At 40.5% G+C, this 18,767-nt stretch overlaps 1 protein-coding gene across 1 annotated transcript in view; it reads right to left on the bottom strand.

Moving 5' to 3' along the window:
* Positions 1-18,260, bottom strand: part of LOC117741318 (neprilysin-like) — a 28,903-nt gene extending 10,643 nt beyond the window's left edge. The window contains exons 1-12 of the mRNA XM_034548283.1: positions 17,927-18,260; positions 14,754-14,930; positions 13,475-13,510; positions 11,635-11,796; positions 2,962-3,042; positions 2,482-2,577; positions 2,271-2,389; positions 2,032-2,100; positions 1,433-1,567; positions 765-866; positions 516-652; positions 291-384 (exon numbers count right to left, since the gene is read on the bottom strand). Coding sequence (XP_034404174.1) covers positions 291-384; positions 516-652; positions 765-866; positions 1,433-1,567; positions 2,032-2,100; positions 2,271-2,389; positions 2,482-2,577; positions 2,962-3,042; positions 11,635-11,796; positions 13,475-13,510; positions 14,754-14,930; positions 17,927-17,969 — 1,251 coding nt within the window. The 5' untranslated portion in view covers positions 17,970-18,260. The remainder of the gene's footprint in view (positions 1-290; positions 385-515; positions 653-764; positions 867-1,432; positions 1,568-2,031; positions 2,101-2,270; positions 2,390-2,481; positions 2,578-2,961; positions 3,043-11,634; positions 11,797-13,474; positions 13,511-14,753; positions 14,931-17,926) is intronic.
* Positions 18,261-18,767: the final 507 nt, after the last annotated feature.

Below are 18,767 nucleotides of genomic sequence, written 5' to 3'. Positions count from 1 at the left end.
GTTTTGAAAAGTAAAAATAAGTATACAAGCTCATTTTAAGGCAATAAAAATAAAAATAATTGTAAAACAATGGCCAACGGGTTACAGGATAGCGTTTCCTGCAATGTGGTCCACCTCGTTTGCTCTCCACAAGGACTGTTTACCTGCATGGAACCAAAGCCTGCCCCAACGTGATTGGTCAACTACAAACGGAAACCGTAACGCTTCCGATTGCAAAATCTTGTCCCGTTGCATCAGATGGAGAATCTGTTTATCGAGACAATCTACAGAAAAATTAAGTGGCAGTGTACCTTGCGGAAGGCTTTCCTGGTGTCCCTGTAATTTCTGCTCAGGCCCACCACCATGTTCATAGCAAAACGCCACACCATGTAGTTCTGCAGATCCCTGCGGGGAGAGAAGGGATGTTAAAAGAAACTCTCTTCCTCACACTTCCGTTTTCATCGCGGTGCACTCCCGCCCCCATAATCAGGCTATCATTCACAAACACAACTACAGGCTAATACAAACACAAACACCTCTTGTTGTATCTGGCCAAGATGAGGTTGAGTCTTCTGTAATAGTTGGGGGAGTAGTTTATGACCTTCTCTGTGTCAGTAACGGTGATGTTGACTGTATCCATTATCTTTGCTGTGAAGTAACTCCAATTAAATACCTTCAAGTCCAAAAGACAAAAAACAGAAACATTAGAAAGAGGATAAGAGGTGAAAAAGAAAGATAAGAGGTGAAAATGAGCACATTTTGACAAAAAAGGAGTCTATTGTTACCTGGGATTCAACCTCAAGGGAGAAGTTGCCGTTCAAATCACCCAGCTCCATCTTGTTGTAAAGCAACACTGGGTTGTTACGGTCCTCTGGAGTATCAGTAGCCTTGGATTGAGTAAGACAGGGAGGTAGAAAATCAAGAATGCTGTCACAACATAACTCTCCTGTTTCCTGACATGTAGAAATGCAGTGCAGGTCCAGCAGCAACAAACATATTTGGAGTCCCATAAGGCTTCAGGCCTGTAAATGTCAGGGCTTGAAAGGTGCGAGTGCCTTGTAAAGCCAGCAGCCGAGCAGAGGGGAAGTAAAGCGTGGCAGTGAGCAGAGCACAGAACCAGCAGAGAATGACAAACGCGGGGTGTGGAAACCTGTTGGTGTTGAAGCTGGTTAAGGGCTTGTTTTACATAGCAGCTGCTCCAGACTGGAGCCACGGACACATGCATGGGAGAGAGGTTTGGGCTACAAAAGGAGGAGTGGAAGGTCATTCTGTCAGAAGTAATTTGCTCTCAAAATCCTCCTGTTGTGTGAAGCTGAGATAGAAGATGAGGAATGCATTGCTGCTGGAAAACATGGTCACCTCAGTAGCAAAAAAAATAGTTTTTTTGAGACTTGGAGACAATCAGAGCAACTATTTAGACTTCTGCTGGGAAAGATAGTGCATGCATGCTTACATTGGCGATGTCCCTCTCCAGGTCCATTACTCGTGTGACCTCTTCTCTGATGAGGGTTTCATTGATGTCCAATTTCCGGTCTGAGCGGATCAGCTTTGCCAGGTCAATCATGAACTGCTTATAGGCCCGACATGCCTGTCAAACACACATTCATTCATGATAATCACATCTTGAATTAAACAGGAAGGAAAGGGGGTTTCAAGTTTTTATTTTTTTTCCATGGAAATTCTAAAGTAAAACCAGAGCAGAGGATGTTTGCTCCAATCACACACATCTGGTCTGGATTGAAACACAACCAAATCTATTTTGTTTTGCTTCTCTGACTTCAATCATCGCTTACAGAGCACATTTTTATTTGTCCTTACACACCTGCTCATAAATACATGCAAGTGTAGAAATAAACACAAGGTCATGGCAGGTACTGATGTTTCAACTGATGCCCTCACCATTCTTTGGGCATCAAGTTTACCGTAACACACTCGTGGGGGCGTAGAATCCCAACGAAGTGGCACTGGCCCAAATGAAGACATTTAGTTGTTCTCATCCTTAATGATATTAAAGTATATAAGAGTGTGCATGTGTGTGCACCTAAAGCCTACCTCTGCATAGGGTCCGGTGCAGGCGTAGTAATCTCTGGACAAGAGGCCGAGGCTTGTCTGCTGGTCAAACTGGCAAAGACAAGAACATATACATATGTATCTCTATAAATACATCAGATTGGAATAAATTGGTGGGTTTCCCACTGGATGGATATGATGTATGAGTGTTAGTATGGATGTGGGTCTATACAATAGAGAGCGAGAGAGGTAAGGCCTTTCTGCTACAGTTTCACACCTACATGAATGATGTGTGAATTGGAGTCCCTGTCATCGGTGCCGACAAAAAAGTTAACCAAGAGTTGAGTTCCATATTTCTCATTCAGCTTGGCGATGACGTTCTCCAACTTCCATGTTTTACCTGCAGTAAAGGAGAAAGAAGGAAACGTGAGAAAGAAAGAAAAGGATTGTCTGTAGATCCGCTGTGGGTGACAGTGGAAAACAATACTCTACCATAGTTGGTCTCCCAGTTGTCCACAGCTATGGGCCACTCAAACATATCAGGCAGCATGTCGAGCAAAGGAGCCCCTCCTCTGAGCTCAATTAAACCTTGCGTGAAACGTAGATATAAACAAGCAAACATTTATAACAATAGATACATTTATTTTATGCCAATCAAATTTCTGCAATTTTTTTGGATTGTACTTATTATAAAGAATTATTAATCTATACTAATTTGAGGGCATTTGAGGGGTTTATTGATGTCACTTCAAAGCAAAATGTTTTTGAAGAAAGTATTTGTTTGGATCTTATAAAGCTGTAAAACTGAAATACAAAACATATTTTAAAACTAATAATTGATAAAGTGTCTTACAGTTTGACAAAGCAATAAACAAAATGAGGTAGAGAACCTTCGATGACTGTTAGAAACATTTTTCATTTTAAGACAATAAAAGATGAATAGTCTGTAGCTCCTAATGCATGTTGACTCACTATTATTGGTGCAGGACTTATAAAGGGTCTTAGCCTTGGTAAGAGCAGCGGCTTCACCATCCACTGTTTTTTCAAGGACACCTACAAATAGAGCAGAAAAACAGAGCAAGCATGAAGGAAATAAATAAAGACAGAATGATGAAGGAAGAATGAGCGTACATAGGACAGAGGGAAGAGGAAAGAGAGAGGTGTGTAATAACCTCAGTGACATCAATTTGTCATCTTTGTCATCAAAATAGCATTCAGCTGTCATCCAGAATCATTAAATCATTTTAATTACGGCACTTTGTCTGTCCCTATGTCAGAAAGACCCAGCAAAAATAATGTGATGACTTCAAACTGTGACAATCCATAGCAACTAGGGACAAACCCCACAACATGACATTAATCCACGAGGGAAATCAAGAACATGTTATGACTGAATTTAAAGAACAAAAAATGTATAAACTGATGAAAAAGAAACAATCAGCTACCTGACTAATAATAATAAACTAATGAAGAAACCTTTTTCAATTTCCATCTTTTATGAAGACTATCTTTACATGTGCACTGTGTAACGCCTAGTCACCTGCTCCTAAGAAATAAGGGTCAGCATTTCACTACTACTACTTCTTCATTTACAGTTATCAGTAAAGAAAAACAAAAGAAACGATAGTTTGATAGTCTGTTTCTTGCCTTGAATCCGGGGTGGCAGAGACAAGGGAATGACTTGTGTCTTGTTTCATCCTCCTCGCCTATGAGGGAGTGCATCGCTGGGAGTGCAGCACGCGATGCATCAAGAGCTTCAGTCGGCAGCTGTGACAACCCGGATTCAGCTGGCTAAAATCCCGGCCAACGGGAATAAGAGTTCACTGATGGAGAGCTGGGTCTAACCTGTGTATTGGGAGCAACAGAAATGTTGCTGATCGGGCGCGAAGTCAGGGCAGAACCCTGGGATCAGACCGCTGGAGCTGGGATTTACTGAATTTGATCTGTAACTACTAACTAAAGGTCTGTGTCCATCTCCCAAAGCTGCCACACGCAATAATCCATGCTAAGTAGTCTCCAGACTGGGGGGAGAGGCAAGGGTGCGAGTCAATTTCTCGTTTTCACTCATTTGGATTTAATCCAATAGATAAAACTAACAAAATAAAAATGTGTGCAAGATCTTACACATTGCAACTTTAATGCTGACTTTCCCTTATTAAACAGGCATAGTCAGTCAGTTTCCACTATTCTGGCAATGGTGCAACAATACACTTGCCAGCTTTGAAAAGATCAAACGTTTCATCTAACACTGAATGCACTGAAACGTAGCATTAATTAATTTATAGACCAGGAACCAGGAACGCATAGCAATAGCAAGTACACCAGTGCACGATCAGAAATTGTTCCCCAATATTGTGCATGGCCAATCTTTGCTCTTTGAAGGATTGACTAAATGACTAAATGATTAAACACATATGTATTACTTGCATTGCAAATGATCTCTGCATTTGACTGGTTAAAATTATTTGGATAATTTGTTGTGGAGGTCAACACTGTCAAATAGACCACACATTGCAATATGTAATACATATTTTAATCCCTGGTTGCTATAAAGGGAATTCTCAACATGTGATCAAAGCAGGGCCAGCGACCTCAGAGATGTTATAGCAAAAATAAGGCAATTGAACAACATCAGGGATCAGCAAAGCTGAAGGTCTGGCAGTAAAAGGCCATTTGAAAACAAGAGTGGACCTCATTGCTTGTTTTATTGTCTGCGTTCATTGGCACTTCAACACCTGTTGTGGGCATGAACGCCAGTAGCTCAGCCCCAGGCTAGAGTTTCCAGGTAGACAGCTCATCAATAAAAAAACTAACTCAACTGAGGGGGAAGAGAGTGGGACCAACAATGCACTTGTCCTGCTCTAACCCAAGCCACACAGTTGCATATTGTAGCTTTAAAAAGTAACAATTCCTTCAGGATGCGCAAATGCTTTTCAGCAGCATCGAACATGAGAATGAGTGATCATCAAGATTCAACCCATATGGTAATTTCCGTATTTGCTAAAAACCACCACGGTGAATGCAAGTGTTTTGTTGTGATAGTGTTGGAAACTCTGTGCTCTCAGGTGAAAACCTCACACCCACTCAATGAGTACCTGAAGCTTTAGCTCAACTTCAGCTTAAACTATCTGAGGGACCTCAAGTCAAGCGGTGCCAAACACAACACACAACATTTCATATAATCAAGGATTAGGAGCTCAAGTCCACAGTTACCATTTACAGCACACAGTTGTTTAAAGGCACAGTACGTCATTTCAGCCGCTAGATGTCTGTCAATCAAAACACTTTGATGATGTTGTGAAGCAACCACTATTGCCATGGACAAGGTAATTTTTCCAGACTTATTCACGTTACAACTATTCACGTCATGTAATTTCAATCGAGCAAAAGAGCAGCAAGTAATGTGAATTAACTGCCTAACTCAAGTAAGTTAGCCTTCCATTATATGAGTCGACTACCCAAACAGGGTGACGAGGGATTCGTGGCTATCACGCCCACACCGTCTAGTCCCAGCAAAAGCATCTTTCTCCTTCTCCGCATCATTTTCCTGCCGCCAAGGCACTTTTGAGACCTGCCGAGCATCATAAAAAGGGCGGCTGATCAGAGAGAATGCCGGCAGAATAAGCTGCAACAGCAGGAGCCACCTGACGAACGTCCCCCATTGTCCAACGCTTCAGCCATTTCACCCTGTTCTGCGCATCCTTAGGGGTGCCAAGTAGGTTCAAGCCGATAGATAAATCTCTCTCAAGACAGCGCTCCTCCTAGCCCAAACATCAGCTCAATGAGTGAGTGACCTATGTGCACTGTCGGCCTCGCCATCCTTCCCATGAGAGAGGAACTTTACAGCTAAATATCCCATTCACACTCTTTTTGGTCAAGAATCATTTCTCAAGTGATTTTTCTCACCCAATTGAGGCATCTCACCAACTCTGCCCAGTGCACTCTTTGTCTGTATGATGCATGCATGTTAAACATAGGCAGGAAGCGCACTCCAGATGCTGTGAGTTCAGGCATATATCCCTCTAAGCTGTGGGCCCCTCTGGTTCTGAATAAATGCTGGTCTGAAAAAAATCTTCATGACTGTGCATGAGCATCTCTAAGAGGGCTACGCCTGTAGAAGATATAGATGTAGAGATACACAGTATGTAACTAGCATTCTTTAAATATGTAACTACATCCAGCAGCGGGTCAGATTTGCGAAAGAACACACACTGTAAGCTGCTTTGTCATTGTCAAAAGATAACAAAAATCCACCTACCAGAACCCATAAAGCTCACATATTAACACATATATATTGTACCTCAAGTTTAATCGGAAACCAAAGGGCAAAAAACTACAATTTGTCGTTACATGTAGAGATACGTGCTGGACTATTTCTTGCCAGGCAACTAGTAGAGCCTTCAGGAGGTTACTGTCCCCAGCCAAGAAACACATAACCTCCCATAACGTGGTGATCAGATCACACTGTTCAGATTAAACAAATAAGATACAAGTAGAGAGATTTAGAAGTGCTTGTAGGCAGATACTTTTTTGTATCATCAAGCTGTGAAGTTAAGAGTATTTCTGAAGGTAATGTCAACTCGTGGTTTCAGTACTGATGGTCACTGATAAAATTAACTCTTATAAATATTGCATCAGGATCAACAGATATGCACCATCCAACAGCACATCTCAATGCAATGCCACGATCAATACAGGAAAGAGGATGGATCTTGAATTACACAGCCAACTGACAGCAAACTCTCCCCTGAGTCATCACTCTTGTCACAGGGAGTCGGGATCAAAAGATAAAAGTGGAGAAAATGGGATTTCTTTTTCTTTCTTTGTAATTTTCAGGAGTTACCCAATCACAATAAAAACTGTTAGAGAAAGCATATTTAAAGCTGTATCCCTTTCTTTAATCTCAAATTTCATTTAATGTCAAATCAGATCATCGTGTCTGCAAAACATCTCTTGTTGTTGAATAATTTATGACATATCCAGTCTCATTCAATTTAGCAGTCCCAAGATATTCTACATTTAATTCCATATTTAATCATAATCGTTTTCAATTATTTTCATTTGCTCAGTGCTTTAAGTCATTTATATCCCCTATGTCTACTTGTTTCACTCATTGCATGACTGACTTTCACTGTCTATCCTTTCATTTTTCTAATGCTTCCATTTTCTCATTACCATGTGTGCACTATTTATGTGCTCATATAATCTTAATGAAGTTCTGAGATAGGGACCCTTCACAGGGCGCTTCCTGCAAAAGGGCACAGATCATGTGTGTATGATTGGATTACTGACTGCCTGGTGCTAATGTTTAACCACATCAGAGGCTTAACCTCTCTCTCTCTCCCTCTGTCTTGCTCTTTATCTCTATCTCTCTCACACTCTCTTGCTCTCTCTCTCTCTCTCTCTCTCTCTCTCTCTCTGTGGATTTATTTGAGAATGGATTTTGTGCCACCTGATGTTTGTTTGAAACATCACGTCAATTTGAGCCAAACCCCTCAGCATGATGCAGAATCTGAATTTAGAGTGTCTTCTCTCTGCATTGACATTTAATCTTTGACTGCCTCTACTTACACATGGCATTTCACAGTTCTGCTTTCAATTTATCATCATGAAGCATATATTTTGTTACTGTAAATGCAGAAACCTGAAATGAAGTTGAGCCGGAAATGAGTTGACACTTCATGAGAGGCATTAGTCTCAATCTGCAACAATAGAGCTGGTTACTGTGTGTGGTGTAAAAAAAAACATAGAAAACAAATAAAGATTGCTTTAAAAGGAAACAAATTTGGCAAAATAACAAAATAACAGCCCAATAGAAACTCCCTTAACTACTTGATTGATATATATATATATATATATATATATATATATATATATATATATATATATATATATTATATATATATATATATATATATATTTAGTTTTTAAAGAAATACAATTAAAATGGCAACAAACCAGTTCAATCCCACTTTGTAACTATGGTGTCAGCTAACATCATTACCTGCTCAACAGTGTCCTGTAGCAAATATAAAAGCTTTCAGCAGCAACAAAACCATTGGTTTTGCCCACAAGCCAAAACCCACCTTCTTCTGTACACCAAATAATATTTATGTCATTGACTAAGCAACATGTTATCAGTCAAAGTATTGCCCCTTGGCAAGTCTCACTAGATGAAATGAAGTGTACCAGTATTGGCTGAGAAACAGCCAACAGGACAGATTTTCTTCCTGACTCATGTTATTCAAAAGCATCCTTGCTGACAAAAAAACATATTCAATTCAGGATCTTTTATTCAATGTATTTTTGTTGGCCAAGAATTGCTGCATTAATAGTCATATTATTTTACTTGGCCACAAAGATCTGGTCTGCTATGCTTATTTGATATGTTCATGAGAAATACAGTATAAAGGGTGTTGTGCAATGGTTCTGACTGGAAGTTTGTGTGAACAAACCATTTATCATGAAAAAGTCTTAGCGCAGTCTGTATTGTTTAACTCAAGTTCTGTTTCAGTTATTGTTATCACATGTAAAACAGACATTAATTATCTGATTGTTAGCTGCATGCCTGACAAACAATTGACATCTGAGCACTAATATATCGACACAGACACCTCGTACACACATGCTCCAATGCTGATGCCAAATTATGTAAGAAACATAAGCTGGTTCTTGTGTTGCATTGCCTCTGGCGAGAGATGTTTCTGTTGAATGAGATTTAGACCAGGAGAAAGAATCACCGTATGTAATAGAATCAGTGTGCTCACACTCACATGCTCAAACGCAGATGGATGTCAGCACATAGAGCTTAGCTTGGAGATGACTTCCATGTGATGTTTCACATTTTGTGACCTATCCTCAAAGCTTTTCTCAATATACTATCATCTTAGAAAGTGTAGAAAAGTCTCACCTCAAAGCACCCTGATTCATGTGTGTTTCTCACCTTTATTTTCTTTCATCACTATTTTTTCACCTCAGTATTAAACTCTTTAAAAATATTTTATTTCCCTCTTTTCGGTCTGTTTTCCTTCTTCCATTCCCCTTTCTGACATAGCTAGTAATTAAAATGCTCACGGTCAGGGGGTAAATTATTGCACACTATAACACAGGTAGGGGGAGGTGGGAAAACAAGCTTGAACAGGCGCGTACACACACATGCACACACAAGGCTGTGGTCACAATCAGTGTCCTCATTATGAATCATTTACGGCCTTTTATGGCACCAGAGAACAATCCGGGGCATTTACAAGCAACCACAAATCTACACAGCTATTCACACACATACACATGCACGCAGTCTTTTTCATTGCTGTCTTGCAACCCAGAGAGCTGCAGAGTCCAGGTGTTTCCAGGCCCCTGCAGCTGTTGACAGCGAAAAGGATCCGTCTGTCAGCGGGCGGTGGCATCCAAGCAGGTGGCAGCAGCCAGTCCCGAGATCAGAGGTCGCATGTTTGATGTCACCTCTACAGTAAAGGTCACAGCTCGACTGAGGCCTCACACTGCCGAAGCACAAGTCATTAAGGAAAAGATTCTGACAGCTAGTATGTCTCGTTGCTACTGAACATGTTCAAGAATTCAGAATGCACACATACCTCGGTTTGAAATATCAAGTATGATCTTAGCTACACAGCATGCCGTTTTATTACTCTATAAAACACGCACAGACCCGAACACACAATGTGTACATGTGTGTGTACAGTACAGTCGGAGGCATTCCAACTCCGACTGGTATTTCAGACACCCTGAAGGAATGAGCACAACAACAACGGTTGGAGGGGAGATTAAAGCTGTTGAATGATTAAGACCAGTTCTTTAGCTGCTCCATTACTTAGTAACTGCAGAAATTAGATGACTTAAGTCAATGATTTTAAAACATCAACCATTGCACTTTGTCCAATAATTCATCATTAGCTGCAGATGTGGATTTTTGTTTCTATCCATGCTCTGAGACAGGCCGCAAATAGAAAGATCCCTGATAAAGTGTGAAATGTTGCCACACGCTACCACACAGACATGCTATGTACATAAATGTAAGAAAATGCCAAAAATGAGCCCATTTTGAGCAATGTTTATTTTCCTTTTTCCCCCCTGCTTGTGATTTGTATGGGTGTTAAGCAATGTAGAAGAGATTAGAAGAGAGCAAAGCAGAACAGAACAGATGGGCAATAAGTTGTTGGCAATATATCATACACCAAAAAGTTAACATGCATAATTTTTCTGACAACTCCCATAGTTGCCTGCATTCTCTTTTCCTGCAACCTGCATACCAACATGTCATGTTTGTTAGAAATCTAATGAGTGAGATATCTGACTCCCATAGAAGCTCGTGATCAAGCAAATAACTGTGAAGGAATAGGAGCCAGAGTTTCATGAGCCCACTTTTATAATCACACTACACCGAGGGAATGAAGACACACTTTTGCCACTAGAAGCAACCTCAAAACAAAAGGTATACAAATGCATATTGACCATTACATGCAATGTCTAAACCCTAATGGACGTTATATTGATTTGTAAAAGGGTGTTTATCAAGAAGAAGGACAATTTGAAAGCTGTCAGTACACAAATCATTTTATGATAGCAGCACTATCCTTTCAAACAATAATGTGTTATAACCAATTTTGTTATAACACATTTTTGTGAAAGACTAAATACCATGCATATCTAAATTGGGATTGAATAAATAAATCTCCCCATTACCCGCCACAATCAGCTTTATCCTTATGAAAAATAAGTTGTCATCACAGGCCAGATGGTAAAAGGAAAAAGAATTGTCCCAATGGTGTGTTTTTCCATCTAGATTGGAGAGATAAAGTGCTCGTGGCTGGTAAAAATGATCTGAGTCCACAAGACAGGCTGCACTTTAAACCCAGGTTTCCCCTCTCAGGATCCATGTTTCTCACACCTCTGAATCACTCAGTTTCTCCTCCAGTATATGCAGAGTCGTTTTCAGTGGAAGGCAGTGGCATATCAATTGTAAATGTATGGTAGAAGAAGAGTTTCAGTCATCTGTTGGGAAGTTTGTGCGCCCAGAAGATTTTGTTGCTCAGGACTTGACTGCCCTTCTCACAGACAAGTCGATGTGAAGTATGGACCCTGGCGCACACACACAAATCCACTAGCGCTTACACATATAAAGTGAAACTCGACCCTCTCTCTATCAACCATGCCAAAAGGACATTAACACAACTCTAATGCTTGCTAAAAGCTGGCAAAACAAACAAGACACACACAAATACAAACGCACATACAAACTTGCAATTAAGATTTGTTCTCATGGCCTAGTTGACTTCTCTAGAAAACAGCCTGAAAGCGACACACACTGATAATGCCAGTTCTGTTGACAAGCTCTCCACTCACATGGTGTTACTGAAGACAAACTCCCATGGCACCCATGATATCTGTAGAGCTGCAGTCCCTGAAGGACAGTCCACTTCAGCTTGTATTCTCAAAGAACTTCATCAATCTGTTCTCCGTCCTCTTACAATGCAAGATGACTTATTAGACTTGCTTTACAACTCTTGATCATGGACTAAATACAGTATAAATACTTAATTAGTTCCCCTGCCTGTCTGCGTTATGGCCTTTCTGTCTGTGGATCTTGTTTGTTTGTGTAGTGGGTGGGTGGGTGAGTAGGTGTTTGACCTTTGAGAATGACCTCCAGCTCGTCTCTTAAGATGTCAAAGGTGCTGTATCTGGAGCTGGTCTCAGGGATGATGTTCTTTTTCAGCCAGCCCCCACAGGCATACTGGTAGAAGTTGTCACAAGGGTCCACGCTGGCATCCATGTTCTCAATGAGGCGAGAAGCTGCGAGGACATAGAGGAATCAAGCCCTGAGAACTCGAGGACATACTTACCTACAGTTACTTCAATGTACTATACTTCATATATGGATAGTTTGTATACAATTTCATCATTTAATAGTTGGGAAATATGCTTATTTGTTTCATTTTGGAGAGTTCAGTATAAGCCGGTTAACTTCGCTGAGCATAAACACTGGAGACGCAAGGGAAGCCTACAAAATCTGCCCAAGGCAAACAAAATCCACCTACCAGCAACTGTAAAGCTCACAAAGCTTTCTGTAGCGGAGGTCATTGTACCGGTCCGGCCCAGCACATATTTCGTGGGTTTTACATTTTTGCTTTTAACCTACACGTGTTAATTTGTGATCTTTAGAGGTGTTGATTTTGTTATTTCACTGTACAATAAATCACCTCTGGCCAGATCCTCCTCAAATTGAACATCAATCAACCTTGCACTGCTTTCACTTTATACTTTAGATACACTGTATACACTTTCATTTTTATTTTATTTGTACATTTTCATTTCCATTATTATTTAAATTCTTAAATGTAATATGCCCTGCTATTTTATTTGATTGTATATTTGTAAACATGTTTGCTGCTGCTTCACGAAATTTCCCCCTGGGCATGAATAAAGTAATATCTAATCTTATCTTATTACCTTCAGACACAGTCAGGCCGGGTGTTTCCACCTGTTCCACCAATGATAAGCAGCTGCTGGATGAAGCCTTACAGTGAATGGACAGATGTCAAGAGTGGAATCAATGTTCTCATCTGACTATTACCAAGCGCAGTTCAGGAGTACGGACCACTTTAAATCTTGGATGCTTGCAAAATGTTTCTTGCTCTTCTTTTAGCGAGGAACATTTACCCAAAAACACACAACAAATGTGAAGAACTTTATTTAAATATCATAAATAGACATAAGCTAATATGCAGCCATTTGCAAAAGTAAATACGTATCATGGCACTGATTGGGTTAAGTTTGGCACCAGTCCTGGAAATGTGTGAACTTTTCTGAGCTGCAATTACATTACATGAGGCAGCTGACCGATCGCTCGTGACAAGTCTGTCTGTCAAATCTGACTAAATTGGGACATTGGTTTCCTAGAAATGCATCGCACATGATTTGTCGTCTGTTGCTGGAAACTAGAGGAAGAATTACTTATCTTTAATTTACAATGGAAGGTGGTTTTCATGAAAAATAAACTCTCATGAAGTAAAGAACATTTTTATATTTAAGAGGTTGTTGCATAAATGATTTGACACTGGTCTATTCTGGAATGCTAGTTACAGTAAAACACTTTGAAATGATGTGAAAATGGGTTTGTGTGATGGCAGCATTACTGGAGTCATGTGGTCAAGGAGTGAATAAAAAGAGTTATCAGAGCTTGGATGTGTTCAAATATTTCAGTTTTGGACACACGCTGTACACATAAAATCGGTACACACATTACCAGTTTCACAACTTATCCTGTATAGTTGTTGATCTTAGAACAATAAGCCTTTGCAACATATTTCTTCTGACCACGACTGTTCCTGCTTGATCACTGTTTTGACTAAGTGGCAAAAATATTCACAGTTTAAGTGGCTTGTTTTTTTAAGTGCCCTGAGTCTCTGCAACAGTCTCAATGTTCCCAATCTGTCCCCCTCTGAGAAAAAGCTAAACAAACAATGCTTACCTGATTGCGTGCAGTCAGCCGATGTGCAGATTTCCTCTGGAATAAAAAGCAAAACAAATCATTATTCAGTGGGATTTTTGCAGTCATCCGTCATCATGTCAAATGCTCCCACTCTCTCATTTGAGCCTTTTACTATATTGTATTGCCATCTCATCTTTCTCACACAGATAACTCCAAACTATTCTGTCAGGAATAATTTAGGTGCTAAACTATTAAACTAATTCAGTCTGACACATACTAAAACACACGCACAAACACACACACTGTCATTTGACCATAAATACATTGCTTCTTGTGTTACGTGTGAATGCACATGATGTGCACACAGTTGAGTGCACACACAGGTACAAACATAGTCATTAAACATTCTCATTTTCCTGGCATGTCAGCTTCCACATTTATTAACCACAAGACTGCGAAAGATAATAATAGTGCAACACACAGACAAATATGTCAACCAATTGAGATTTAATCTGATTGGCTTTTTTGACACGTTTTTGACAACTTCCAAGTTGTTCCCTTTGTCAATAATGAATATGTGGATCGAATAATAAGCTGTTTACTATCCATGTTAATGTAATACTAGTATGTACTGTAGCCTTTCTTGTTCCACATCACGATGGACTTGCTAATGATTAATATATCATCAGTTACGTAACAGTTGTGTCAGTTTAACACGTGGTATATACAAGTGGAAAAAGCAAGCAAAGTCAGGATATTAACAATTAAAAAACCCATGTGATACTCATAGTGTGAGATTGATCTGAATGTCGAATCGATTGGTTTTCCAAAGTGAGGAAAGATTGGTGTCTGTGTGATTTCACCGTGTCCATTTTAAATGATCCATTTGAATTGAATACATTTACAGCAATATATTAGATATCAATACGTTAGATAATTAGTCTAAATTGTGAATAAACTCAATGTTTTGAGGTTGCTTGAAAATGCCTGAGAGCAGAAAGGAAAGTCTAAAAAGGACCTTTGCAAACTGCATTCTTCTTTCTGGCTTCAGTAGTTGTGCTTTTGCACAATGCTTTGAAAGCACACAGCTCAAGTGTCTTCTATCCACCTGATCAAAATGCTGCTCTCAAGCGCGTTCCTTCATGCTTGCCATTAACAAAATCCCTGAAAGACACTTCCTCTAAGTTGAATGATTCCCAACATAAAAGTTGTTGATTGCAAGACATCACTTTTTTTGTCAGGTTTACTCAATTTTTGTTTGTTTATTTCGGAACCACTCAGGTTTTCATTTATTTCTCCCTTTGTCCTCAAAACTCACCAGTCTTCTGTGTGGCAAAGAGGATGATAAGGGCAACGATGACAATGAAGAGCAAGGAGACGATAGTAATGAGGCCGACCTCCAGGGAGGTCCAGCGGGGCTTCTTAGCCGACTTGGGGGGGTTGGTCTCTGTCATACTCAGGTCTCCTCCTTCAGCTGCCAGCTGTATCAACTCACCTGAGAGAGGGAAGACCACAGAGGAGCTGAAACCATTTGTCAACCGATCAGCAACAATTCAGATTATCAATGAATCGTCATTCACCACGTAATCATGTTAAACACTGCCTAAATGTGAAAATGTGCTGCTTCTGCGGTGTATCTACTTGTAAACTGAGTATATATTTATTTATTTTGGACTGTTGGTTGGACTAAACAAGCTATTTGAAGATTTCTTACTTGGCTAATAATAATGGATACATTCATTGATAATGAACATAATCATTAGTTGCAGCCCTAAACAGAAAAGAGGAAGAGGCTTAGAGACGTACATAGATAACATAGATGTTAAAAATCATGAACAAATAAAAAAGTCTAATTCATACATAAATGCATGAACTAAATAATTTGTCAATAATACATACATTTTCTTTGTGTTACCATTATTTCAAAATCTAAAAATCAATTCATCTTTTTCTCTATCAACCAAACATGCATGTTACTGTAAAATACTATATTCAACTGTAGTACATACATGTTGATATTGATAAGGCGAACATTCAGTTAAATTCAGTTGAAAAAGAAAATTCAAAGCGAGATCCAAGAAATCTGGCCGTGATAAGAAAGCAAATAAGCTATAAAAAAAGACAGTATTGAAGCAAAAGGCGAGAACAATGGAAGGCCTTACCCTTTAGTGGCAGTACACTCCAGACAAAAACAAGAAACACACACTTCTGAAGAATGGAAAACAAGAGAGACCTTTCCTCTGCTCCTCACTGTTGTTTCCCTCTGGGGCCAAGTGAGAACTTTACAAAGTTCATGTAACATGCAGTTAAGTCTATCTCTGAAGGCAATTAATCCTTAATCCCTTACGAAAGGCACACACACACTCGTGCAATTACGGCACACACACACACATCCACAGCCATGCTCTCACACACACTTTTACAAGCTGGTATCATGAGGCATCTGTGCTGATGGGTGGGTCTCTCTGCATGCTGGCTGAGATGAGAGCGCCGCCCGACCAAAGGACAAAGTCTCTTAGCTTCCTTTGAAGGAGCAGACAGCCATCTACACACAATGTCACCTACTGTAATATCCAATGACCTGCCAAATGTCAAATCCCTATCACTGTTCTTCGTGACTAAACTGCCCAGTGTAAAGTAAACTACAGTCACTATTCAGGCTTGTCATTGACCTTTACTGTTCCGATCCTAATAGGCTTCTTTCCCAACTCCACATCAGCACTATAGGCTACAGCATGCATGATGTCACTGTGGGTCATACGATTAACTACAGGACAGTGGTGACCCTGCATGTAATGGATTCCTTCCCTTTTGCAGTGTTTGTGTGGGAATTATGTGATTCTACTCAGGCATAAAGGTAACTCCAAATATGGGCAGAAAATTAATGATCGAAGGCCGATTGGACAGTAGAATAACACAAGTTGATGATCTAAACTTCCTGTCACCCTCCCTCTGGTTGGCTACAGGAGGGGCAGACACTTTGCCAAGCAAGCAAACAGTTCACAAATCCTTTGTGTATGTTAGCGTTGGTGAGGCTGTGTATTATAATAATTTGTGCTAATCCTGACAAGTCCCATGTTAAGAAATGTAAACGTCTGTGAAATGTATTTCAAAGGAAAAGGGACATAAACACGGAGTAAAAGAATGTGCAAAAATGAGGGTGAGGGGCGGGGGGGACATAAAAACAGAGATGGACACTGGACACTGAAAAGTACTAAATCATGTGGAAGTGAGCTGAGGGAATGTTAGATATGAATCTAAAGGAGCTCTAACCGTACGTGCACTTTTCATCCTTATGTAATGCATTCTGCTTTCTTTATGTGAATTATGCACATTTAAAGTCAGATTATTCCAGTCCCCTCTCAACACTGCTTCTGGGTGGATTAAGGAACCTTTTACTGAGGCCTTGGAGGATGTTTGCAGTGTGAGGGAAGAAGACCTAATTTGAGTGTGAGTTATTTGTAAAGTGAGCTGTCATTTCTACTGCTGGTGTGACTGCTCCTGTTGCAGGATGCAGTCACTGGTTATACTTGTCTTGATGTGGCTCTGATCATTTGTCTTCAGTGTGTTTTGGAAGGTATGTTTCAAAACTCTCTCTTGCTTTTTCTCTTTTTTTTTTGTCCACCATGATATATCTGAAACATTAACAGTTTAATGTCTTGTGAGACCTCACAAACCCCTTCAAAATGAAACCCATCATTCACTGAGACACCTGAAAACACCCATTTGTCTGCACACACACACACAGACACAGACACACACGTACACACACACACACACACACACACACACACACACACACGACTAGTTGTGCAAAGTCACTATTTTATAACCTGTGAACATGTCATGTACTTAATTGAGTTTGAATACGTAAAGGAATGTGGTCTACTTAAACTTAAAATAACACCTTCTCTGGGATATGATTTGCTGCACTGGGCCTAGCTGCACACTGCAGACTAAAATCACTTTAAAATCAATTTTTGGAGGAGGCGACTTGATGCCCAAAGGTGTTGTGATCTAACTGGAATGAAGTCTACTCCTTAAATTGCGTTCCTAATGGTATTGAATGGATTAGGGAACACAATGGGATATAGTACCTGCAGCTGCTACACAGTGAACCCAAACCACAAAGTAAGCGTGGATACCCGGCTGTGAAGCTATAGTACATTCTGATGTTGTTTGATAAGACCAAATGCAATTGGTGTTAAAACTCCAGTGATAAAAATCTACAGCTGCAGCACACACGGTGAGCAAGACGCGGTTAAATGCGTGCCAGATGCTCATCTCCTGTTGCACGTCGGGAATTCCAAGGGGGTGGCATAATCAACTGGTGTATGTTGCCCCGTGTCACCCAGCCGGCGCGCGCGCACACGCAGAAATAATGCACTCACTCACGCGCGCTCGCGCACACACACACTCACACACACAGACGGAGACTCACACAAATGGCACCGCGTTAAAAGAAGCGCTCGTGGTAAGTGAGCGACTTACCAGATGTGTCGGGAAATGTCCGGTCGATGATATATATGGGCATCACATCCACTGATCCATCAAATCCAAAAAGCGTGCGCGAAGTGCTGATCGATACAGATTATTGTTTTTGCTTCACCCTGGATTTCAACAAGGAGCAAACCGATCCCGCCTCTCTCTCTCTCTCCCCCTTGCCTTATTCTTCTTCTTTCTTTGGCTTTATATTCTACGAGTGCACATTCACACGAACACACACGCGCGCACACTCACGCACAGACCCTTCACTGAAACTGCGAGGATCGCGGAATTCAAATGACCCATTAGACTTCTTGCGCGTGCAATTGGTCAAGTGTGTGATCCACAGGGGCGAGATCCCATATTTATACAGCCAATGACATATAGTGAGGAAGCAGCCCTCTGAAGTGCCCCGTGCTCCGAGTCGTTGCCTCCTCCGTCAGGGCGGCGTTTAGAAGTGTGCCTGTCAGCGGCTCTCCGGGCGCAGGTTCAGGTGTGTGATGAAGTGATGTGTTGCGGTTGCTCGCAGAGTTGCCAATAGCTTTAAAAGCCAATGCACTTTACGCATATTAAGTGTATACAGAAAAATCCACGTTAAAAGCTCATTGATATGAACACTTGTGAGTTGTCGTTGTCCAACAGCTTGTTAGTGGTATTATTGCCAATACAGTCATTTACTTTTGAACATGACCGTTTCCAAGTTAACGCTCATGCTTAAGGTCCACACCCAGCAGGATAGTCTTAATGTTCACCTGAAGGTCCTTGTGCTCCACTTTGCACTTTGGGAAGCACTCATGTCACATAAAACAAAACAATGTAAACCCTTGATTGAAGCATATTTGACCGT

The sequence above is a fragment of the Cyclopterus lumpus genome, chromosome 13 (genome assembly GCF_009769545.1).
Source record: "Cyclopterus lumpus isolate fCycLum1 chromosome 13, fCycLum1.pri, whole genome shotgun sequence".
Taxonomy (NCBI): Eukaryota; Metazoa; Chordata; class Actinopteri; order Perciformes; family Cyclopteridae; genus Cyclopterus; species Cyclopterus lumpus.
This window is presented reverse-complemented; position numbering and strand designations above follow the sequence as displayed.